General features: G+C 43.7%; 2 protein-coding genes across 5 annotated transcripts in view; one reads left to right on the top strand and one right to left on the bottom strand.

The window, feature by feature from the left end:
* Positions 1-19,246, top strand: part of DIAPH2 (diaphanous related formin 2) — a 1,273,340-nt gene that overhangs the window by 724,552 nt on the left and 529,542 nt on the right. The window lies entirely within an intron of this gene.
* On the bottom strand, positions 14,009-18,206 carry LOC122919661. The gene is made up of 2 exons (XM_044268820.1): positions 17,094-18,206; positions 14,009-17,051 (listed from the first exon to the last, which is right to left on the bottom strand). Exon 2 carries the CDS (start codon positions 17,018-17,020, stop codon positions 15,326-15,328), a length of 1,695 nt encoding a protein of 564 aa, XP_044124755.1. The 5' UTR covers positions 17,021-17,051; positions 17,094-18,206; the 3' UTR covers positions 14,009-15,325.

The raw sequence follows: 19,246 nt of genomic DNA, 5'->3' as shown, positions 1-19,246 counted from the left end.
CAATTGAATTCAGGAGGGCACCTGTGGCCAGCAGTCAGCCAGGAATCGTCAGATCATTAGTTACTCTTGTTCGTGCACCCGATGACACGTGGTTCGGCTCAGTCTTAGTCAGGGATAGCTGTGCTGTAGAAGTGTAGTGTAGGGAATTGAATTTTATTTAATTTTTAGGCAGGGTTGGTGTTAGAGACCCAAAAGTCCTTTTAAGGACTATTGTTGTATCTCGCAGCAATATATATTTTTAGCGCAACATGCGCTAAATAGCGTGCAATTGTAGAGACCCAAAAGTCCTTTTAAGGACTATTGTTTTATCTCGCAGCAATATAAATTTTTAGCGCAACCTGCGCTAAATAGCTTACAATTGTTTGGCCGCTGCAGACAACGATATTATCTGAGCTACATCTCCTGTGTAACGTGTGCGCAGCCGAAATATATCTGTGACATCCAGTGTACTTTTTCCGTAGACGGTGTCCGCTGCGGACAGTGACATTACCTGCGCTACCTCTCCTGTAAAACGTTTCTGCATCCCAAATATCTGTGACATTGACTGTAATTTTTTCTTAGCCACTGGTGACAGCAGCGCTATTACCTGTGGTACCTCTCCTGTATAATGTTTCCGCATCCCAAATATCTGTGACATTCCCTGTAATTTTTTATTAGCTGCTGGTGACAGCAGCGACATTACCTGCGCTACATATCTTGTATAACGTTTCCGCATCCCAAATAGCTATGACATTCCCTGTAATTTTTTATTAGCCGCTGGTGACAGCAGCGACATTACCTGTGCTACATCTCCTGTATTATGTTTGCACATCCTAAATATCAGTGACATATTAATTTGCATCTGCAGCAGATGATGCTTTTAGTCGGTTAAGCACCACCCTGTCTTCCACAAACTCCAGTCTCAGTAGCCAAGAGCCTAGTCAACAGAATCCTCACCCTGATACTCCTTCCTCCCACCATGGAGAGTCTTGGCAAACAAGCTATACCACACTCGGATATTCCGAGGAGCTCTTTTCATCGCCATTCCTTGATTTGGGCCTCTCGCCAAGCCCGCTTGAAGAGGGACATGAGGAGATTGTGTGCACTGATGACTAAACTCTTGAGCATCCACAGTTATAAGAAGATGACGGTGGGGAATGGCAATTAGTGTCTCAAGAGATTAATGATGAGGATGAGACACAGTTGTCAATATTGTCAATAAGTGATGTTGTTAGGTCAATAAGTCAGGAGGATGACCAGAGTGAGGAGGTGGTGGACGATGAAATCACTGACCCAACTTGGGAAGGTGACAATGTGAACGAGGACAGTAGTACAGAGGGGGAGGGATCCACAGCACCGCAACAGGCTGGAAGAGGCAGTGGGGTGGCAAAAGGGAGAAGACGGGCCACACCAAACAGCAACTGTTCCCTGGAGCACCCCCTTGCGGCAATCTCCCTTGCCAAGGACTAGGTGTTAAGCAGTAAATTTTTTGAGTAAAGTGCGGACGATAAAAGAATTGTCATTTCCAACCTGTGCTATACAAAAATGAGCAGGGGGGGAACATTAGCAACCTCACCACCACCAGCATGATCCACCACATGGCATCAAAGCACCCTAATAGGTGAGCCAAACGCCTGGGTGCACCTTTTCAAATTGCTGACCCAGGAAATGTTGCCATTTAGGCTTGTTGACACTGAGGCTTTCCGAAGCCTGATGGCAGCAGAAGTCCCTCATTACTCAGTCCCCAGCCGCCACTTTTTTTCCCGGTGTGCCATCCCCGCCTTACACCAGCATGTGTCCCGTAACATCACACGTGCCCTGACCAACGCAGTTATTGGGTAGGTCCACTTAACAACTAACACATACACAAGTGCTTGTAGCCAGGGATGCTACATTTCCCTGACGGCACACTGAGTGAACATTGTGGAGGCCAAGAGCGAGTCATACACTGGGATGGCACAGGTGCTACCGACGCCAAGGATTGCGGGCCCTACTACCATCAGGATTTCCGCCACCACCTACATTAGTGGGTGCAGCCCCCCCTTTTCCTTCTCCACCTCCTCCTCCACTTCCAACTCTGAATTCTCATCTTGCAGCACCAGTCAGCCATTAGTCAGTAGCTGGAAGCAGTGTAGCACTGCAGTGGGGAAGCGGCAACAGGCCGAGCTGAAACTAATATGTTTAGGTGACAAACAGCACACCGGCGCAGAGCTGTGGCAGGGTATAAGGGACCAGAGTGAGCTGTGGCTCTCACCACTCAACCTAGAACCAGGCATGGTTGTGTCTGATAATGGCCGTAACTTGGTGGTGGCTTTGGAGCTTGCTGAGCTTACACACATACCATGCCTAGCCCACGTGTTCAACATGTTCAGCGATTTTTCAAAACCTACCCCAATTTGCCTGAGCTACTTGTAAAGGTGCACCGTGCGTGCCCATTTCCGAAAGTCATCTACAGCTGCCGCCGGTCTGGCAACTCTTGCACTTGCAATTGACAGCTCGCCAACTGTTATGCGGCGTGAGCACTCGCTGGAACTCCACGGTTCACATGTTGGCCAGGCTTTGTGAGCAGCAGAGGGCAGTAGTGAAATACCATCTTGCAACATGGTCGTTGCCTTTCCAGTCAGCTTCCGCTCTTCACAAGCGAGTGGGGATGGATATCTGACCTCTGTGAGGTTTTACGCAGCTTTGAAGGATCAACACAAATGGTGAGCGGTGATGCCGCTATTATCAGCGTAACCATCCCACTTCTGTGTCTACTCAAAAGCTTGCTGCTCACAATTAAGGATGATGCTTTGCATGTGGAAGAGGTGGAAATGGGGGAAGAAAGTACACAGGGTGATAGCCAGACCACCCTCAATTCGTCCTCTCAGCGGAAATTGGACGATAAAGAGGAAAAGGAGGAGGAGATGGTTGCCTCCGCTACAGAGGGTAGTACCCATGGAAGTTTAATTCCATCTTTTCTGCATGGGTGGGCAGAAGAGGAGGAAGAGGATGAGGCGATTGAGAGTCATCCTCCTGATGATAACAGCGAAGTCTTGCCTGTTGGTACTCTGGCACACATGGCTGACTTCATGTTAGGCTGCCTTTTCAGCGACCCACATGTTATACGCATTTTAGACAACACGGATTACTGGTTGTTCACCCTTCTCGACCCTCGCTACAAAGAGAACTTCTCATCTCTCATTTTTGTGGTAGAGAGGACTAGCAAAATGGTGCAATGCCAGAAGGTCCTTGTGTAAAAATTGCCCCAACGCTGGTGGCAGAGTACATAGTTCCTTGGGCAACCAAGGAGGGGAGACGAGGGGAACACACAGCAGGCCCTCAATTATAATTTTTTTGATGGTCAGCTCAGCAGCAGGAATTCACCCCTAATGTTTTACATGGTCAGCTCAGCAGCAGGTCCTCGCCCATAATTTTTTTCATGGTCAGATCAGCAGCAGGCACTCGCCCCTAATGTTTTAGAGAGTCAGCTCAGCAGCAAACCCTGAATCATATTTTTTTCGATGGTCAGCTCAGCAGCAGGGCCTCGCCCATAATGTTTTAGATGGTCAGCTCAGCAGCAGACCCTAGCCCCTAATGTTTTAGAGGGTGACCAGCAGGCCCTTGCTCCTAATGTTTTTGAGGGTCACCAGCAGGCCATCAATCATATTTTTAAAGGGTGTGTATGATGCCCTCCTTTATGTGTAATAAAGGGTGTATTGGAGTGCCGGTTCTTTGTAATTTTTGGCAGCCCTTTAACTTAGTGTATAGGCTTTATGAGTGTAGGAGTCTGAACAATTGTACCATAATGTGAATGAGGCCCTCCTATATGTGATATACAGGTTGTATCGGAGTGCCTCTTCCTTGTAATTTTTGGCAGCACTTGCACTTTATATACAAGTAAATACACAGGAAAGAATATTTCCTAACAATTTTTTCTCTAAAATCGGTCTATTACTGCTCCCAGCAGTGACCTGGGAGTCCAAGATGCATCCAGACATCCTCCCCATGCTGTTCCCGAACCATTTCGGTGGTGTTTCTATCAATTTCTGACCTTTTCATGTGAACCAGATACTCTCACCTCTTCAGAGCAGGGGGTGCCTGGTTAATGCTCGGGTTCTTCTATTGACATCCATTGTGCTCGGGTGATCGGTAGAGCACCCCGAGCATCCCAATGTGTTCTACTCGAGCACCCTAGCACTTTGGTGCTCGATCAACACTAGTGAACTCGTGTCAGTAACTCTAATATAAAAAGTAACCAACAAGGTATTAGCAACTTCCTACTGAACTGGTATGACATTCAGTTTTGGAAGCCCTGTCCTTGTATGCATAGTATGTGTGCAGAGTATTGTAAGATGTGCTAATTTTTAGGTAACTTTCCAGAAACCCAGAAGAGCATTGACTGGCTTACGATACTCCTCATGCATACTCAGCATCGTACTAAAGAGAAATCGTACCCCAACCAAGGCCTCTCAGGTAGCCAAGCAAATTTTCTTTGTTCAGCTCTGTTAGGAGCTCGACTCCTAATGTGAAACACGAAGTTTTCTTTTCCTTTTTGAAAGGAGATAATATTTTTTAAAAATTAATTGAATCAAACCCAAAATGAATTTCAAGAAATACACTTATCTTTGACCTATGTTTTTTTTTGTTTTTTTAATGTGTAATTTTGGACAACAGCATTCATGACAGAATGCAAATTTTGTAAATAGCTGAACTACTTAATGTTTCTTTAATCATATATCTTGTCTGGAAAAAATGTGGCATTACCATTCACAGAAGAAAGTGTGATAAAAGCTGTTTTCGGCTTGTAACGCTTTATTTTGTTAACAATAATAAATTAAGGAGTGAAAAAATACTTTATTTTGCAGAGCGAAGGCTCGGCTCAGCTGCGTGACAAACCATTGAAACCATCTCTCTGTAACGGGCTCTCCTGGTGTGCACCGCGGGGGTTATTAAACTGATTATATATTTTTTTGCACACTTTTTATCATGAATGCTGAACATGAAACCCAATTTTCAAGTAAAACTTTGTAATATTTTTTTAAGTTGCTAATTATCCCTGTAAGCGACTGTAGCTCACAATATAAGATCCAATCCTTTATCTTGATTGTGAGAGCCTGAACTCTTTTCTTTTTTTTACATTTTGTTAAAGGCAATGGAAAGTCTAAATTGGCAAACTTCTGTCCTATATTACATATAATAATTGGATTGGGGTTTACTGGTGGCATTGTCGGGGGCAAATTACTGTATATTTTTTAATGGGGTTAACGTTTGATCATGACTCCCAGATCATTATTCGAAAGTAATTATTGAGTCTTGTTACGGCATTATAATATAACGAACCGTAACATGTTTAAAGCCTACAAAAACGTCATAGTTGCATAGTTACATAATTGGTTAAAAATAGACCATTAGTTTCAGCTGTTTAATAGGTGATCTAAAGGAATGCAAAAAAGCAGTAATGTAATGGTAATTTGCCACAAAGTGGAAAAAACATTCCTTCGTACCTCCAGTTTGCAATCGTAGAGATCCCTGGATACATATGATATACAGTAATAAAGCCAATAAACCTGCATATTGTATTTCACAAAAAAAAAAAAAAAGTTACCATTTCTTACATCTTTCCACACTTTCAGCAATTACTACTTTCTGTGGGGACATGTTCCATGACTTTACAGTTCGAGCAGTAAAGTAACGCCTTTCAACTTTGTGATGAAATTGCACCTTATGTTCTCCATCGGGTCTGCAATAGAAATAATGTATTTCATAGGTTATTATAGGGGCCACTCAAATATTTATATAAAGGTATTACCCTCAGCCTTTTCTTCTCATGGAAAGTGTATTTAAGGCTACTTTCACATTAGTGTTAGCAGGGTCTGGCAGGCTGTTCCGGCACGCTGCAGTTTTTGTCCGGCTGCCTCTTGGCATGTTTGCCGTGCTGCGGCCGCAGCTCTCACCCCTTCTCCATTATAGTTAATGGGGCTGGAGTGAAGTGGACTTCTGGCAACACACATAGGCTAGCATTAGTACGGAGGTGAACAGCCTGCCGGGCCCTGCTAACGCTAATGTGAAAGTAGCCTAATTTTGATATCTACATTATTGGGATCTTCTATACCTTGTTTTTATTTGGCTCCAAACTCTTATTTGTTTGAAAGGCTTAAAGGGGTTGTCTCTCTTCAGCAAGTGGCACTTATCATGTAGAGAAAGTTAATACAAGGCACTTACTAATGTATCGTGATTGCCCATATTGATTTCTTTGCTGGCTGGATTCATTTTTCCATCACATTATACACTGCTCGTTTCCATGGTTACAGACCACCGTGCAATCCATCAGTGGTGGTCATGCTTGCACAATATGGGAAAAAGCACAAGCCTATGTGCGCTCCTATGGTCCCGGCCACCAAAGAGGCTGATGATTTTTTTCTATAGTGTGCAAGCACGACCACCACTGATGGATTGCAAGGTGGTCTGTAACCATGGAAACAAGCAGTGTATAATGTAATGGAAAAACAAATCCAGCCAGCAAAGAAATCAATATGGACAATCACAATACATTATGAAGGGCCTTGAATTAACTTTCTCTACATGATAAATGCCACTTACTGAAGTGAGACAGCCCCTTTAACCCTTATTTTGCATCATGTAACAATAAAACGTCAAATTTTAGAATATTCATCTTTTTTATAAAGATTTCCATATATTTTTTCTCTCCAGAAGATTATACTTCCCCTTACTCTCTGTAAAAAGGCCGAATACCTGCTCAGCCATAAAAAAAAATCCATCTAGAGTAAAACTATAAACAGAAGAGAAAGGTTGTAGGGAGGGTGCCGGGACAGCTTTTCTGTGGCACAAAAATAAAGGGAAATATCTGACTGTTAAATGGCAATAAAGCTTCAAAAACTAGATTTTGGGTCTCAATTATAAAGATTTTTTTTAGTAGTTCCAAATTGATGTTTACTTTTCATTTACCCTTATTCTCTGCAATTGACCAGATACCTCCTCTGCCACCAAAACTCCATCTACGATAAAACCGCACATAGATTAAAAGGATATGAGAACGAGGTAGCTACAGAGTCTCTGTGTTTTGTAAAATTATAGTTGATACTGGGATGAAGACAAATATCACATTAAGGGCTCATTCAGACAACCGTATATTTGTGTCCGCATCCGTTCCGCAATTTTGTGGAATGATTGAGGACCCATTCATTTCAATGGGGCCGCAAAAGGACAGCACAGCGTGTGCTTTCCGCATCTGTACTTCTGTTCTGTGGCCCCACAAAAAAGATAGAACATGTCTTATTCTTGTCCATTTTTTACTGACAAGAATAGGCTTTTTTATCATAGGGCTGTCAGTTCCGTTCCGCAAAATGCAAATGCACACGACTAGATATGACTAGAGATGAGCTGATTTGATGAATTTTGGCCGCATCAACAAATTTGACAATTTTTTTTACTTTGTGCTGAATTGCTTTGTCACGAAGCACATTACTTTGTAATTGGTGCAATTACAGGGGACGGTGATTGCGCCGCACCCCATCATTGTACTTCTCAGATGCCGCATTCATACTTGAATTTTTTTTACACTATTTCATGTTAAATCGATTCGCTACCATGAAGCACGAGGAAATTCGGCTTTGTTATCCTGAAATTCAAAGTCTACTTTGTGGACTTCGATTCAAAGTCTACTTTGTGGACTTCGATTCAAAGTCTACTTTGTGGACTTCGATTCAAAGTCTACTATGTGGACTTCGATTCAAAGTCTACTTTGTGGACTTCGATTCAAAGTCTACTTTGTGGACTTCGATTCAAAGTCTACTTTGTGGACTTCGATTCAAAGTCTACTTTGTGGACTTCGATTCAAAGTCTACTTTGTGGACTTCGATTCAAAGTCTACTTTGTGGACTTCGATTCAAAGTCTACTTTGTGGACTTCGATTCAAAGTCTACTTTGTGGACTTCGATTCAAAGTCTACTTTGTGGACTTCGATTCAAAGTCTACTTTGTGGACTTCGATTCAAAGTCTACTTTGTGGACTTCGATTCAAAGTCTACTTTGTGGACTTCGATTCAAAGTCTACTTTGTGGACTTCGATTCAAAGTCTACTTTGTGGACTTCGATTCAAAGTCTACTTTGTGGACTTCGATTCAAAGTCTACTTTGTGGACTTCGATTCAAAGTCTACTTTGTGGACTTCGATTCAAAGTCTACTTTGTGGACTTCGATTCAAAGTCTACTTTGTGGACTTCGATTCAAAGTCTACTTTGTGGACTTCGATTCAAAGTCTACTTTGTGGACTTCGATTCAAAGTCTACTTTGTGGACTTCGATTCAAAGTCTACTTTGTGGACTTCGATTCAAAGTCTACTTTGTGGACTTCGATTCAAAGTCTACTTTGTGGACTTCGATTCAAAGTCTACTTTGTGGACTTCGATTCAAAGTCTACTTTGTGGACTTCGATTCAAAGTCTACTTTGTGGACTTCGATTCAAAGTCTACTTTGTGGACTTCGATTCAAAGTCTACTTTGTGGACTTCGATTCAAAGTCTACTTTGTGGACTTCGATTCAAAGTCTACTTTGTGGACTTCGATTCAAAGTCTACTTTGTGGACTTCGATTCAAAGTCTACTTTGTGGACTTCGATTCAAAGTCTACTTTGTGGACTTCGATTCAAAGTCTACTTCGTGGACTTCGATTCAAAGTCTACTTCGTGGACTTCGATTCAAAGTCTACTTCGTGGACTTCGATTCAAAGTCTACTTCGTGGACTTCGATTCACACAACACTACATATGACTTTCCATATTAACATAAACTATCACTCATTTTATAAGGCACCAATTTCATAATCCTCAGGCCTTAAGTTTTCTAACTTCCTACTATTAAACCATAAAGCTCTAAGACAACAGGGCTTCAAAAATCTGAAGAGAAAGATAAAAGCCCTAATGGCCAAACTCAGGCAAAGACCAATTTACCGTTTCCCGGATAGTACTTTAAAGCTGTATTATTTTTAGTATTCATGTGTCATTTTGAGTTTTGTTTCATAAGGATAAGAATAAGTTTTGACATTGTTGTCTCCCTGTTGATCTCCACTCACTGGCTGCACCTTTCACCGAGCATGGACATCTTGTAATCTGGTCTGAGCACAGCTGTCACAAGGGCTTCTTTTCGAAGAAAAAATGCTTGTCTTTGTCTTTTAACAAAATAACATCAGCTGCCGGGGAGTTTTTTTGTTGGTTTTTTTTTCAAGAAAATTATGTCTTAACAAATCCTCAGATATTAGAGAAAAAAGCACTTGAGATGTTTTGAATATGGACAGAAACAAAGAGCAAGGAAAGCAGGAGGTTATTGAACTCCCTGTAAGGATGCACAGCTATATTTATTTATGAGAAAATGTCCATCATGTGTATACACTTGGTGCAGCTACTGAACATCCGGTTTATGATACAACTTTAAACACTGTTGATACATTCAGCTTTCCAATTGATCTATGTTATTTTGAGAAATCTATAAATCCAATTTATGTGTTGAATAGGAATGTTTCCACAGTGATTAGCACAACATTGATTAGATAGTGAGGCAAGACAAACCTTGCCAGGTTGGTCTTCAATAATCCAGTCATGTTCTACAAGGAGTCTTCACGTCCAGATTCCTTTTTTATTCTCTTAATGGTCTTAGTTTCTTCTAAAAGACTAAATATTGGCTTTCTTTTAAGAAAAGGCTTTAGTTTTGTAATGGTACTTTACCATTGAGCCATTGCAGTCATTTCCAAAGCAACTGCTTGGCCATCAGCGCTGATGTGTACGTAAATGAACATGTCAGTTTTTCAGTCTGATGGGGGCCAAAAGCTGTGGGGGCGAGAGACATGCCACAGGACCTGGGACGCTCAGTATTTTTTATTTATTTTATTTTTTTAATTCTTACACCTTGCTGTTCTACCTCAAATTTTTTCTCTTCTTCAAATGGTTAATCAGCAATGGTTTCACATGTCATTAGATATTAAAAACCTATCCTCAGTGTGGATGAACATTCTAATCCCCAAAACCCCCTTTAAGACTTTAGATGTTAAAAGTAAGTAAAGCAGGGGGCTGATCTCTGAGACCCTCACTGTTGGCAAGAATGAGGGTCATTGCTCCTCCTGTTCGTGGCTGAAGGGCTGGATTGGCATATACATATGTAGCTGAGCTAAAATTGACTAAAAGTGTAATCTCGTGCCATCTTGTGACAAAAGCCATATAGTTGTTTGTTAAATTTTTGTGAATTTTTTTACTTAATTTGTTACCCATCAAATTTAGTTCGGCTGCATCTCTACTTCAGTGGATTGTCAAAAAACAGGTTAACATGCTTGTTCATATTTATCCAACAGCCCTGTTCTCTAAAGTGCTCTCATTCTTGACCACTGGAGTTCCCAGAAGTTGTACCCCTTTCTAAATTATTTCTATTACCAGATGGAATTTTAGCTAAACTTTTTGTTTTTGTCTACTTCTGGATCCACAGAGCTAGAGACTGGAGCTGTCAATATATTAGTTTATCTTCTTTCCTTATCATTTTATAGCTGTACATACAGTATGTACAAATAAGAGATGAAAATGAGGAATTTCTCCATTTCTGCTTCTGTAAATTAAGGATGGAGTACCCCGTGACAGCCAGACGCATAACATTCTCACTTTAACATACTGTAGTTACTTTTAACGAGTAAATATAATCAGTAAGTTATGATCTGCAGAAAGAGAGAAATGGATGGATGGTTGCAGTTTCCGTGCATAATATGTGATCATTCTAACTATCATTTCCAATAGGCATAGCATAATGGGTCATAATTATGCCATATAACCTCTTAAATGGGATTTTGTATCACTATGCATTTAACATATAATAAAATGCTTCATCTCACTGCTTTGAAAAATGAAAATAGATTTTCTGATTAAAAGTTAACACAGAATTTATAAGATTCAAGGGCAGACAAAATATCCTGTATGGCAAACAAAGCAAAAACCAAGGACATTTAATTCCAGTTTTGCACTGTGGTCTTAACTAGAGATGAACAAATTTCTTAAAATTCAGGTTTAATGCCAAATTAGCCAACTGATTCAATTTTTGTTAGAATAAATTTGACCTACAGTGGATATAAAAAGTCTACACACCCCTGTTAAAATGTCAGGTTTCTGTGCTGTAAAAATTGAGACAAATATAAATCATTTCAGAACTTTTTCCACCTTTAATGTGACCTATAAACTGTACAACTCAATTGAAACACAAACTGAAATCTTTAGGTAGAGGGAAGAAAAAATTTAAAAATAAAATAATATGGTTGCACAAGTGTGCACACCCTTAAACTAATACTTTGTTGAAGCACTTTTTGATTTTATTACAGCACTCAATCTTTTTGGGTATGAGTCTATCAGCATGGCACAATTTAACTTGGCAAGGTTTGCCCACTCTTCTTTGCAAAAACACTCCAAATCTGTCAGATTGCGAGGGCATCTCCCGTGTACAGCCCTCTTCAGATCACCCCACAGATTTTCAATCAGATTCAGGTCTGGGCTCTGGCTGGGCCATTCCAAAACTTTAATCTTCTTCTGGTGAAGCCATTCCTTGGTTGATTTGGATGTATGCTTTGGGTCGTTGTCATGCTGAAAGATGAAGTTCCTCTTCATGTTCAGCTTTCTAGCAGAAGCCTGAAGGTTTTGTGCCAATATTGACTGGTATTTGGAACTGTTAATAATTCCCTCTAGCTTAACTAAGGCCCCAGTTCCAGCCGAAGAAAAACAGCCCCTTGGCATGATGCTGCCACCACTATGCTTCACTTTGGGGTTGGTGTTCTTTTGGTGATGTGCAGTGTTGTTTTTGGGCCAAACATATCTTTTGGAATTATGGCCAAAAAGTTCAACCTTGGTTTCTTCAGACCATAACACCTTTTCCCACATGCTTTTAGGAGACTTCAGATGTGTTTTTGCAAAATGTAGCCTGGCTTGGATGTTTTTCTTCATAATAAAAGGCTTTCGTCTTGCCACTCTACCCCATAGCCCAGACATATGAAGAATAGGGGAGATTGTTGTCACATGTACCACACAGCCAGTACTTGCCAGATATTCCTGCAGCTCCTTTAATGTTGCTGTAGGCCTCTTGGTAGCCTCCCAGGCCAGTTTTCTTCTCGTCTTTTCATCAGTTTTGGGGGGACGTCCAGTTCTTGGTAATGTCACTGTTGTGCCATATTTTCTCCACTTGATGATGACTGTCTTCACTGTGTTCCATGGTAGATCTAATGCCTTAGAAATTATTTTGTACCCTTCTCCTGACTGATACCTTTTAACAATGAGATCCCTCTGATGCTTTAGAAGCTCTCTGTGGACCATGGCTTCTGCTGTGGGATGCGACTAAGAAAATTTCAGGAAAGACCAACTCGAGCAGCTGAACTTTATTTGGGGTTAATCAGAGGCACTTTACATGATGGCCAGTGTATGCTGACTCCTATTTAACATGATTTGGGATGTGATTGCTTAATTCTGAACACAGCTACATCCCCAGTTATAGGAGGGCGTGCAGACTTATGCAACCACATTATTTTAGTGTCTTTTTTTCATCCCTATACCTAAAAGATTTCAGTTTGTTTTTCAATTGAGTGGTACAGTTTATAGGTCACATTAAAGGTGGAAAAAGTTCTGAAATGATTTATCTTTGTCTCATTCTTTTACATCACAGAAACCTGACATTTTAATAGGGGTGTGTAGACTTTTTATATCCACTGTAAATCAAAGGATGTGATCAGGTTGTCTTGAAAAGTATCTATCTATCTATCTATCTATCTATCTATCTATCATCTCATATCTCTATCTATCTATCAGTTGTCAATATGATAGATGGCATCCATCTATCCATATCTTTCTCTCATTAATTGTCCCAAATTAAATCACACAAAATTTGGGTTAGTTAACGTCAACTTGAAACAATCTTGAAAATTTGGATCAAATTTCAGAATTTTAGAATCGATTTGCACATCTCTATTCCTAACATAAAGTGAAATGTTTGGAATGAATACCCCAATATACTGTGACAATTTAGTGAAGCTTAAGTCATTGTATTCAAAAAGTATCTTACAATGGTGCTGGACAAGATAATATTTTTAAAAATATTGCAGAAATGCAATGAGAACATACAATAGCAAAACCCCAAAATCTCCCCAATATAGTGCAAGATATTGTTGCTGCATCAATCAGCAGTCCGTCCGTCCCCCAAAAAAAACAAAAAAAAACTTTTATTTCTTTTGAAAGGCAAGGAGGAGTTTTTTTTTTAAAGTGCATAATTACTAACAGATGGTGCTGCCCCCTGCGGACTTCACATGCCTAGTTCTGAATGCAGTCTTGATGCCATTACATTCCCCTAAACTCACATTACCAACTTTTAGGGCAGTATATGTGTGTGTGTATATATATATATATATATATATATATATATATATAAAATCATTACCTATATCATCATAACATTGCAAGTTTCATTCCATCTGAAAAACTTATTTTTGGTGTTTTATTTATTTTGTGTCTATGCTTTTCACATTTTATTTAATTTTGTTCTGGTAGTAAAAAAGCATTATCTTTGTTTAATTGCAGTCATTGTCTATCATAATGTCACGATCAGTGTGGGGGAAAAACTCCATACTAAACATAGGAGGGAAGGGGAACAGTAACTGGGTCTGGAAACTAGGGAAGGAACAGGTCACCTCCTAAACAACCCTAATCCGGGCCCTAACTACCTATCAATATGAATAGACCTTTAAGGTAGGAATATTCATATGCAGGATACCTAGGCCCTTATATCCCTATAAGGCCCTGGAATGAGGTTAGGACCAGAGACAACCCATTCCTCCCCAGATGGACGAATGGAAGTCTCTGTCTCAAGACTTATCTAAAAGTAGAAAACTGGCAACTCCAGAAGCACCACAGAGTACAACCGACCAGCTGGTTAGAAGACAGGAAGAAAATTATGGGATTTTACTAAAGTATGACGTAAAGTCATGATTTTATTAAAGACACGGAGGCGAGTATTGCTTTAACCTTTCTTTACTTCTACCATAGCAGCAAAGAGAGAAAATGGTATACAAAAAAGAAACCATGGTAACAGACTCCTCCCCCTTATCCCAGTATATCCTTCCTTGTCTGTCTGAGCTCTTCCTCTTTCTTTGTGTCTCAAACAGCGCTGGTCAACCGGAACAACAGACGCCGAAACCACCGGGTAACGAAAAAACCCCTTGAACTCGTCGGCTTGGACCGCCACAACTGGACCTCCGACCGGAACTGTGTAACTCTAAAACATGAAGCCGTAAGCCTCTCAACCTAGGAAAAAAGGAAATAAGAGAAAAACCTTCTAAGAGCATAATCCAGTGCATTAGAAACATAGGATCCACTAGTTGGAAACACAGTAACAACTTTAAAATTCTGACCATACGGTAAATCAACAAAACATACTTACGTCAAAAACCCCAAGGGGTGGGTCCAGGGAGGGCAATACTCGCCTCCGTGTCTTTAATAAAATCATGACTTTACGTCATACTTTAGTAAAATCCCATAATTTTATAACAAGACACGGAGGCTCCTATTGCTTGTTTAAAGCTGAGCCACTATAGAATCAAAAGCATGCGAAGCCGGTCGGAAATAAAACTCCCGGAAAGTGGAAGATCTGGACCAATCCGCCAATCTCATAACATCCTCCAAACGAGCCCCAGATAACGTCATGGACGTAGCTGTCGCACTGCGGACCGAATGTGCCGTGAAGATAGACGTATCAATCCCGGAAAGGGATAGAATCCACTTGACCCAGCGAGATAACGTAACACTGGTAACCGGAGCAAACGGGCTGCGAAACGAAATGAATAAGTGGGGGAGAGAAAGAGACCGCAGTGGACGGGTTCTGTCCTCATACTCGCGTAAGCACGCTACAGGACATAGCTGTGGAGAAGTCGGAAAACGGGGGTAAGAGACCGACCGGATACTGGTTTTCGTGCGACGGGAAATGTTAAAGTGGACCCCCTCCGGGGTGAAGGATCTGGCGTCCCAATCCAAAGCACGCACATCCGAAACTCTCTTACAGGAGATTAAACAGAATAAAGTGACCAATTTGGCCGATAACTGACGTAACGACAATAGCTCATTTGAGGGCCAACTGACTAGAAATTGCAAGACATCCGACACATCCCAGGTAGACGAAAACCGTGGCCGAGGTGGTCGGGCCAAACGTGAACCCTTGAGTAAACGACAGACCAGGGGGTGTTGACCCGCTGGACGGCCGTCGACACCGTTGTGTCTGGAGGAAATTGCTGACCTAAAGACATTGATGGTGCGGTAAGCCTTCCCTGCCTCAAAAAGTGAGGATAAAAAGGCTAAGATGGAATTGACAGGGGCCGTAACGGGATCCAGAGTCCGGTCGACGCACCAGCGAGACCAAGAACCCCAGGCGGCTCGATAAGCCCGTCTCGTCCCGGGCGCCCAAGCGCAGTCCAATAAGAACCTAGCTGTTCCTGAAAGTCCAGCGCCTCCTCCTGGACTCCCGATATCTTGCAAGCTAGGAGGCGTAGCGACCCGTTCTGCAGGAGTGGGTGAACTTCTCCTGCAGGCCCTTGGAGTAGTGACACCTGAGTGGGAAGGAGAAACGGAAAGTCCACTAGAAGTTCCAGGATCTGAGGGAACCAGGACTGGGTCCTCCAAAACGGAACAATCAGAACCAGGTTCGCCAACTGCTGACGAACCTGAAGGAGCACTCGTGGAATGAGCGCGAAGGGAGGGAATGCGTACATCAACGCTCCTCCCCAATGTTGAAGCAGAGCGTCCACTGCCTCCGCCAAGGGATCCGGCCTCCAGCTGAAAAACCTGGGCAGTTGGGTATTCAAACGGGAAGCGAAGAGGTCGACTGCAAAGGGACCCCACAGAGAAGAAATAGCAGAAAAAACCGTCTCGTCTAACTTCCAGTCGCTGGAGTCCGATATGTAGCGAGAACTCCAGTCCGCCAGAGTGTTGTGAAGGCCTGGAAGGTACTCGGCCACCACAGAGATGTTCCTGTCGAGACAGAATTCCCAAAAATCCTTCGCCAAATGGGTCAGAACCACCGACCGTGTGCCACCCATACAATTGACGTACCTGACCGCAGATATATTGTCCATGCGGAGCCTGATGGCTGAGCTGACCACACCATTGGCAAAACTGCGAATGGCAAACGACCCTGCTAGGAGTTCCAGGGCGTTGATGTGAAGATGGGATTCTTCTGGAGACCATGGACCGCCCGTGGACACACCACTGCAATGTGCTCCCCATCCGTGCAGGCTCGCATCGGATTCTATGATCAGATCCGGTTGGGGACCCACGATCGCTCTGCCATTCCACACTGACAGGTTGTGGATCCACCATCTCATCTCGTCCGTCGTCTCGGCATCTAATGAGACCAAATCTGCGTAAGAGGCCCCCGACCGAAGGTGAGCAATTTTGAGGCGCTGCAACGCACGATAATGGAGGGGGGCTGGGAAAATGGCCTGTATTGAGGAGGCCAGAAGTCCGATTATCCTTGCCAAATGCCGCAACGACATCTGAGGTAGGCGTAGAGCATGCTTCAACTCCTTGCGGATAGCCTTGACTTTCGAGAGTGGAAGACTGAGGGATAATTCTTCCGAGTTCACCTGGAAACCCAAGAACTCTATGGATCTGGAGGGGGTCAAACAGGATTTCTCCTGGTTGACAATGAACCCCAAGTCGGAAACGAGCGTCACCGTCAAGTGGAGGTGTCTCAACAAGAGAGCCCGTGATTGGGCCATGATCAAGATATCGTCCAGGTAGACGATCAGACGAACACCTCTGCTGCGAAGCCAAGCCACCACTGGGCGCATGATCTTGGTAAAGCACCAGGGGGCGGAGGACAGGCCGAACGGAAGGCAGGTGAAGCGCCAGGCCTGACCGTTCCACAGGAACCGCAGCAGGTCTCTTGAAGAGGGGGACACTGGGACCGTGAGATAGGCGTCTTGGAGATCTATCTTGGCCAACCAATCGCCTGGAAGGAGCAGATCCCTCAAAAGATGGATGCCCTCCATCTTGAAATGTCGGTATTGTACAAAATTGTTCAGGGCTTTCAAATTGATCACCGGGCGCATCTGGCCCCCTTTCTTTTGCACCAGGAAAATACTGCTGATGACACCCCCACGATTCTCCGGTGCGCGTTCGATCGCGCCTTTCTGCAGAAGATCCGACAATTCCCTCTGAAATTGGGACCGTGCCGCATAGGACAGTGGTACCGTAGGGGGGGCTGGGATGGAGCTCGGATCGGCAATCAGATCTATTGTGAACCCCTGCACAGTAGAAAGGACCCATTGGTCTGAGGTTATGCCTGACCACACATGAGAAAAGAATCGGAGTCTGCCCCCGACTAAATGGTCTAAAAAAGGAGGGGGACGAAGAACATAACTTACCGAATGGTCGACGGGAGCCTGGATTCCCTCGGAAACCTCGTGACCTGAAGGGAGCGCCTCGTGAGGGAAAAAAGGGACGGCTGATGTCTCTGATCCTGGAGGGATGCTCTATAATTAAAGGAGCCTCTGCCGGAACCTCTGGCATGAAAGTTGGAACGGCCGGACAGTCGGCCCCTAGCACTGCCGGCCCTGTTGGAAAAACGCCCTTGAAAGACTCGACGCATCGAAGTCTGGGCTTTATCAAGAGCCGTAAAAGCTCCTACATATTTCCCTAGCTCTTTAATAAAAGAGTCGCCAAAGAGCAACCCCTGGGCGTCCTTGCCCGCTTCAGTCAATGCTAAGTTCGAGAGCTTTGGCTCGATCTTAATTAGTATTGCCTTCCGCCTTTCAATGGCGAGCGAGGTATTGGTATTACCCGCTACGCATATGGCTCGCTGGGCCCAACCTCTCAATTCTATAGGGTCTACCTGGCTACCTGCCGCGATAGCGGACTCAGCCAAATCGAAAATCTTTGCTAAAGGACCTGTAATGTCCAGTAGCTTGTCTTGGACAGCCTTCAAGGCCGCGTCTAGCCCTTTACGGGGGTTAAACCCCGTCTTCGCCAGAAACTGGACCATCTTTGGATCCACTGATGGCGTCTCGCACACTTTGTGTGGTATTAAAGGACGAGGGCACTCCGCCCGCAACTTATTACGCGATTCCTTACTAAGCGGATTGCGTATGCGAGCCTCCATATACTGCGCCACATGTGTGGCGGGCATCCATTCCGCGGAGCGGGGATGATGCAGCTCCTCGGGGTTAAACAGCGGTTCCCCAGATGGATCCAATAAGAGATCCTCTGCTGATCCCTGTTGTAGTAACGGGGCTTCCGGGTCTAGATTACGAACCGGATCCACAGCAATATCCGCCAAATCGTCCTCCACCTCATCCGTCAATTCATAGATGTTGTCATGAGTCTCCTCCTCTGACTCCCTATCAGAGTCTGACCTAGGCTCAGGTAGAGACCTGGCAGTCTTCCATGCCCGCGTTTTTTCTGCCTGGCGGGTACAAGCTCGTTTACGCGACTGAAGCGCGTTGTCTTGGGATGGGGATGGCCCATCAATCTGAGGTGTTCTGGAGACAATAGGAGGTGGTCCTGGAGGTGGGACCAAAACCTGGGTAGTAGTAGCAGGGCGCGCCATAAGGGCCTGAGATATAGACTGGGTCAATGCAGATGACATCGAACCCATGGCGGTTATAATGGCATTAGATATGGATCTTTGCAGTGCCACCTCATGGTCGTCCGGGTGGATCACCTCGGACCTCCTATCCTGCGCAGGGGAACCCTGATCTACTTGGGGGGCTTCACTAGGGGCCACAGAGGCAACGGAATTCTTTCTGACAGACATGGTGAAGTAGCAAAAGGCAGGGGTTAGTCACCCCGACCGGAGCAGCAAAAATAGCACTAGAGGAGAAAAAGAGAAAAGGGGATAATGAAGCCAGGAATCATAGCCAGCTAGTGGGTAGAACAAACGGAATAAAACAGAACTTACAAGGCTCAAGAGCAGTGGAAAAAGACCGCCAGGAGATGCGCTGTGCAGAGCGGGATGTCCGGTGTGTGCAGAGCGGGGAAACGCACAGGGACGGCGAAATCTCGCGAGATCTCGCCGTCAGTAGCAGCCGAATGCGAAAAAATGCGAAAATGCGAAAATATGCGAAAATATGCGAAAATATGCGAAAAAAAACGCGCGCGAAATCTCGAACTCGCGAGACTTCGGGCGAGAAGGAGAGGAAGAAGAAGCAGAAAGCGCGCGCAATGGCGGCGCCGTCTGAGGTAACGAGGGACAAGAATGACAGGGCAGAGAAACGGAT

Source organism: Bufo gargarizans, chromosome 9 (assembly GCF_014858855.1).
Source record: "Bufo gargarizans isolate SCDJY-AF-19 chromosome 9, ASM1485885v1, whole genome shotgun sequence".
Taxonomy (NCBI): domain Eukaryota; kingdom Metazoa; phylum Chordata; class Amphibia; order Anura; family Bufonidae; genus Bufo; species Bufo gargarizans.
This window is presented reverse-complemented; position numbering and strand designations above follow the sequence as displayed.

Coding starts and splice junctions, on each gene's coding strand:
- LOC122919661 (XM_044268820.1), bottom strand. CDS start 17,020: ATGGAGGGCATCCATCTTTTGAGGGATCTGCTCCTTCCAGGCGATTGG.